The sequence below is a fragment of the Sebastes umbrosus genome, chromosome 18 (genome assembly GCF_015220745.1).
Source record: "Sebastes umbrosus isolate fSebUmb1 chromosome 18, fSebUmb1.pri, whole genome shotgun sequence".
NCBI lineage: Eukaryota > Metazoa > Chordata > Actinopteri > Perciformes > Sebastidae > Sebastes > Sebastes umbrosus.
In genome coordinates, this window is record NC_051286.1 from 12,482,685 (window position 1) to 12,488,901 (window position 6,217).

At 39.0% G+C, this 6,217-nt stretch overlaps 1 protein-coding gene across 5 annotated transcripts in view; it reads left to right on the forward strand.

Moving 5' to 3' along the window:
- stxbp5a (syntaxin binding protein 5a (tomosyn)) overlaps positions 1–5,790 on the forward strand; it is a 109,581-nt gene extending 103,791 nt beyond the window's left edge. For all 5 annotated transcript variants that reach the window (XM_037750127.1, XM_037750129.1, XM_037750130.1 and 2 more), the window contains 4 exons: positions 77–242; positions 1,211–1,322; positions 1,441–1,661; positions 2,962–5,790. In XM_037750127.1, coding sequence (XP_037606055.1) covers positions 77–242; positions 1,211–1,322; positions 1,441–1,661; positions 2,962–3,003 — 541 coding nt within the window. In that variant the 3' untranslated portion in view covers positions 3,004–5,790. The remainder of the gene's footprint in view (positions 1–76; positions 243–1,210; positions 1,323–1,440; positions 1,662–2,961) is intronic.
- The last annotated feature ends 427 nt before the right edge of the window (positions 5,791–6,217 follow it).

The following is a 6,217-nucleotide window of genomic DNA, read 5'->3' on the forward strand; positions in this document are numbered from 1 at the left end:
GGCATTTATTGGCAGCCTTATTATATTGTTTAGTCTCTAAAATCACATAAATCCTTTCTGTGTCCCCTCCGTCTAGTGTGCCGGGACTGAGACCGCTCATGGATGTAAACTACCTGCCTTTGACAGACATGCGGATAGCGAGGACGTTCTGCTTCACCAACCTGGGTCAGGCCATGTACCTCTGCTCTCCCACCGAGGCCCAGAGGATCACCTACAGCCAGGACACCTGTGAAAACCTACAGGTCAGTGAGCACTCTATATACAGTACAGTATACGTATGGATTTAATGAGCCATGGTTCAGGATTTCATTTTTTTTTTATCTTGAATAAAGTTTTATACTCCGCGTCTTGGGAGCATAAAAGAACTGCATATATATACATGTACTGCATAGAAAAAATGTCATGTTAAAGACAAATGACATGTAAATAACTGGAGAAGATATAGGAAATATCTTTGGGAACATATATACAAGCACTGTTTATTCTCATGTATTTTAGAAACCGTATACTATTTTTTATTTATTTATTTGCACATATAAAAACTGCACAAAATCTAAAGAAAAGAAAGATCTAAACTAACCTAATTTTAAAAATACAACAAAAGTTAAACGACAACAAGAAGTACACAAAATGTGCAGAAAAAACAAACCAAACAGTGGAAAACAATGGAGTAAAAACAATGAAATACATACAAAAGAAACAGTACAGAAGAAAAAGAAAATGTGTCTAAACATATCAAAAGATAATTAGACGTCATGAATTAAATGTGATGATGATTTCCTTTTTAAAATGTTCTAAGGATAACAAGCTCTTGATAACATGTATTTTGGTGTTCCATATTTGTGCACCATGATATGAGGACACTGGCCATGTTTTGTTTTGTAAAAAGGGCAGGTGAAGATGATTAACCTGTCTAGTATTATGTGAATGAATTTGAGAATTAGATTTAAAGAAGTTGCTAAACGATGATGGTAAAGAAGAAGGCAAGAATCCCTAACATTTATATATAAACACACATATCTGATGAATATTTGTCATAAACTGAAAGAATGTTCCTGAACAGTGGAGCAGAAGCCTCCTTAGAGACTCTGTGTGAGGTATACTTTGTTTACTGAAGTGGATAACAATCCACTGTATGAGTAGACACAGGCCTAAACTGTATGTAGCAGGGTGACGTGTGTGTGTGTGTGTGTGTGTGTTGATGTTTCAGGAGATGCTGGGTGAACTTTTTACACCAGTGGAGACACCAGAGGCCCCCAACAGAGGGTTCTTCAAAGGCCTCTTTGGTGGAGGAGCACAGTCGCTGGACCGAGAGGAGCTATGTATGCCAAACATACACGTATACCCACATATACAGCAGTTCACATTCAGTTTATCGATTCAACCTCTCACTCACCTCATCTCTCCCCTTCGTTCTTTTGCTTTCATCTCTAAACTCAGTCGGTGAGATATCAGCTGGAAAAGCATCCCGAAGTCTGGCCCAGCACATGCCAGGACCGGGCGGCATCGAGGGCATGAAGGGGGCGGCGTCCGGTGTGGTCGGAGATCTGGCACGCGCCCGGATAGCGCTGGACGAGAGAGGCCAGAAACTGGGCGAGCTGGATGAGAGGACAGCCGCCATGATGGCCAGCGCAGACTCCTTTTCCAGTCACGCCCACCAGGTAAACACAAAATGTTTACAAGTCTATCATGTGATGTCACAGCAAGGACGCCATAGCTGCTCATGTTTGTACATACATACCTGTGTGCAGTGGCTCACAGAATGAAGATTAAAGTCTCAGCTGAAGTAAATAGCTCACTGAGGATTAATCTTCTAAAGGCAGGAGACATTGGTTATAATGTGGATTATTTCAGTTTCACTTCTGATTCGACTATCAGAGCCGGTTATAATATCTATACAATCTCTTGCAAACAGAGTCGTAGACTTATTATGAAAAGAAGAGGGAAAACTGCTGTCCTGAATACTGAATATATTTGTAAATGCTGAGCTCACTTACACTATTTAGTCACTAGAGGGCAGTATATGCCTGTGGAACGTTCACATTGCTGTGAATAGGGAGTCTAATGTCAGACATAGACAGTCTCACTTCAGTATTTCTTTTCAGAAATGAGATAGACATTCATTCTAAAATATGTGAGGTCCCCTGTTTCCTGCCAGGCTTATGAATAATTGCATAATTTGACCAGGTGAACCAAAATTAAATCAAAAATCTCTTAATTTCATGACATATAAAATGAACTTCAGTGACAGCAAAAGGATTAGTATTCGATGAGGGACTTGAATTAATCATGAGAATCATGGATCGTGTAACTCAACAGTCGGGAAGGTATTCCTCATATTTTGAACCATGTTCCCACTACGAATATTACAATAAACTAAAACAAAAATAAGCAGTGAAAAATATTTTTAGTAAACTGAAACTAAATAAAAACTATATCCTTTAAGAAAAACGAAAACTATACTTCCTGGTTGAAAACCAATACAAATAAAATAAAAAGGACTAAATTCATTTCAGTTTTATTTTTTTCAGCTATAATATATCACTGCCGAAAAAAAAGGACACAGCATGAATTTCCACCAACTCTCGAGACATTGAACAACAGAAATTTGAACTGACTTGACAATCCAGGAGATGGCGCTATGATGCAATTGCTTCACATCAGACACTAAAGTAGCACCAAGATTAAACATGTTGTACCATGTATTTTGTATGTATATAGCTCCATACTTCTGAGACATTATAGCGCCCCAAACAAACTGAAACTATTGTAAAACTATAACTAAATATATGAAAACTAAACCTTTCTGAAAAACTGAAACTAAACTAAAACTAGTAAACACACTCTTAACTAAAACTAAACTAAAGTGAAATCAAAAAGTCAAAACTAAAATAAAAAAAAAAAACGATTTGTAAATTCACAACTATTTGTTTCTCACTCCAACATCTCCTGTGTTTCCAGATGATGCTGAAGTGCAAAGACAAAAAATGGTACCAGTTCTGATCAGTGACGGGGGAGGAGCAGAGCTCCATGGACACAACTACTGTCACCTTCCATCGGCTCATTTGGACTCACCGTGACGCCCCCCACCCATCCGTCTGTCCATTCATCCATCCCTCCAAGCCTTTTTCTTCACGGGGACACTTGGGATTTTCTTCCCTAGCACAATGTTGAATACTGTTCTTACCTCAGTCTTCGGGTGGAACTGAGGAGTAGACAGGGGGAGAAGGACAACCTCAGAGGGTGTCTTTTTTTCATGTTTTTGTCTCTTTGTTTATCTCTGTTCAACTTCTCCTCCGAGGTCGCCAATTGGCCCACGCACCTGGAGATTCTTCATTCTCATTTGCCAAAATGTCCTTTACTGTTGTCTCTCGCTCCGAGCCCATCGGGGCCAGTATTCAAAACCGACGAACATAACTGAAAAAAAAAAGACAAACACCTAATGAAGAAACAGACTATAAAAAATTCTTAAAAATGTATAAAGAAGGGAAAAAGAATCTAAATACATCATTATATATACATAAATCTAATAAATGTGCAACGCTGTATCGACTTCCGAGTGACAAGTACAAAAGGAAAGGGATCGAGGAGTGTGAAGGGCGAAAGACGGCGGCGCTGGGAGAGCCACAGGAAGTGCTGCGACAGCGACGCCTCCTCTATGCAGAGAGTCGCGGGGGATTAAAGCAACTTATTCTGATGTACACTGGATATTTCGTCATCTCGCTCAACCTCTAGACTCTCCTCTGTATCTTACAGACTTTCATATCGTTACCAACAGTGTGTGTGTGTGTTAATTTCTATTTTTCTTGCCATTCCTCTCTTTGTTATTCGTTGGGTTTTTTGCTCTGTCTGTATTATCGGAAAATCTCTTATTTTTCTATTGTTGTGAAAGTGGATGATATTTGATTTGTTGAAAAAAATACGTTTTGTGGCTTTTATCTAACAAACTCCAATTAATTTCTCCTTATGAAAAGGGCTGGAATCTAAAAAAGGAGGGCAAGGATATAAAAGGCATATATCATTTAGTACTCACTCACATGGCAACATCCGATTTCTTCACTCTGAAATCAAGTGCGTATGAACCACACATGTTTATTGTTTACCCGTGGGTTTCATTTATCGACCTGTCTGATGTGAACTGCCTCCCTCACCCCTCTTAATGTCATACGCTTCCACGGTTTGGCTTTGAGTGTGACTGTACAAATGCTGATGAGATCAGTGTTAAATACACTTTTAGTCGAGCCAGATTTGGTGGCGTTTCCAAATCACTACGGCGATCACATGCACATGAGTAGAAAACCCTATTTTATGTGTATTCATATATGCAGGATAATAGAAATACGGACCTTTAAAGGCATACATTTCAAACACATTTCAGGTTTTGCTGACAGTTGTCTGTATGAGAAAGTTGCCTGTGTTAATATTTATTTATTGAGGTGCGAGAGGCGGTTGTGTTTGGTGTCAGAAACATTCACCCTTCATTATTATCTTTCCATATTTGCAGCAAATGCGGTGTATCTCTCTGTCTACCAGGCTTTTAACCTTTATTTGTATATAAGTAAATAGTTTGACAATCTTAAGACCAACTGGAAAGTAAATGTCGAGGTTGCTCAAGCAACAGAAGAGGAGAGAGGCCATATTTTTTCTGACGCCAAAGAGTTGCTTTAGCTTTTCCATTGCATTATCATTTGGCTCCACCAGACAGTATACGGTAATATGTGTCAGAACCCAGGATCAGGTCCATTTAGGAATGTCATCATGTTCATCATTAAGAAATAGAGCAAGTTGCAATGGAACTCAGCCATTTATAGTAGTATTGTTTCACAATATGTCATAATAATGTAACATCTGGACTAATGTTTGAAGTGGCCTAACTGTTGGTTGATACGGCTGTTTTCCTTTAAAACAAAAAACCTGAACCATTCCACTACAGCTCAGACACAATATTTACGGTATTCATCTGTGTGTGTGTGTGTGTGAGAATGTGTGTGTCAGGCTCATGTCAATTTTGGTTGTTTAATAATTGATGTCCTAGTCTCCACCAGTCAGCTGTCCACGTCCAGTCGAGTGTCTGTCACACTAACTGAAGCCACCAATGACGATAAAAAGATACCAATAGGATACTGAGCGTTAGAGGATGACCTCTAAATTCTGGTTTAATTCTAACTGGCGCATGTTTGGTCTTTGCACACATGCTTCCACTCTCCTTCACTTCAAGTCTTTGCCTTCCTCTCTTCCTCCAGCGAGTCCTCTCTTGGTTCCACAGCGACAGATATTGCCTTCTCTGTGTTTAGTCAGCATCGTAGTGTGGATGTTGGTATAGGTAGCTCTGTCTTAAAAACCCCCAAAAGTGAAGAAGAGGAAAAAACAACTTCAGGAAAAATAACTAGTTTTAGCTAGAGGTCATCCCCGGAAACAATGTTCAGTGTCTCTCCCTCCGACCCAACTGTTATTTGTGTGTTTTTTCTTTTTGTCAATGTTATACTTTTTTCCATCTTTGAGTGATTTCTTTCTTTTCCATACACTACAGTATGCAGTATTCTCACCCCCGATACAATCCACACGCTCGAGCAACAAGAGGGAGTCCTGTCTATCTGCCATATGCCATCTTCTGTCCTGGATTCAACAGTTATCAGTGGGTTGCAGTATTTTTCTCATTGTAGCCAATTTTCTTGTACAGTTTTATGCAACTTTCACATGGATGTTTATGACTTTATCTGCTGCCACAAAAATTTAGAAATTCTGTAGATAGAGATTACTGTGCAATGGAAAATAAAAGTGGAAAATGTATTTTTTTTGTTTGTCTATAAGCATCTTTAAAAGAAAAAATCTTATATGGAGTTCAAAATATAAATATTTTTACTTTATAGTATTTCTGCATTGTGAATATAAAGGATAGAGTACTACCATGTGTGATGGTGTACATAGTGTAGGTACGTATGTCCATACTAACACAAATACTGTTCATGAAGAGGAGGGATCGTGTTTAGAAGGTAACCCACAAATTGTGAAATCCTGCAAAAACTTGCAAAAACTCTTGCGAGACTCGCAGCCTGACGACCTATCCTAACCTTTCACGGTCAATGCCTAACCTTAACCATTTGAGGTCAATGCCCAACCCTTTGCTGCATGTCATCCCCTCTCTCTCTCTCTCTCCTTTTCGTGTCTATACTATCACTATCAAATAAAGGCTAAAAATAACCTAAAAAAAATAGAT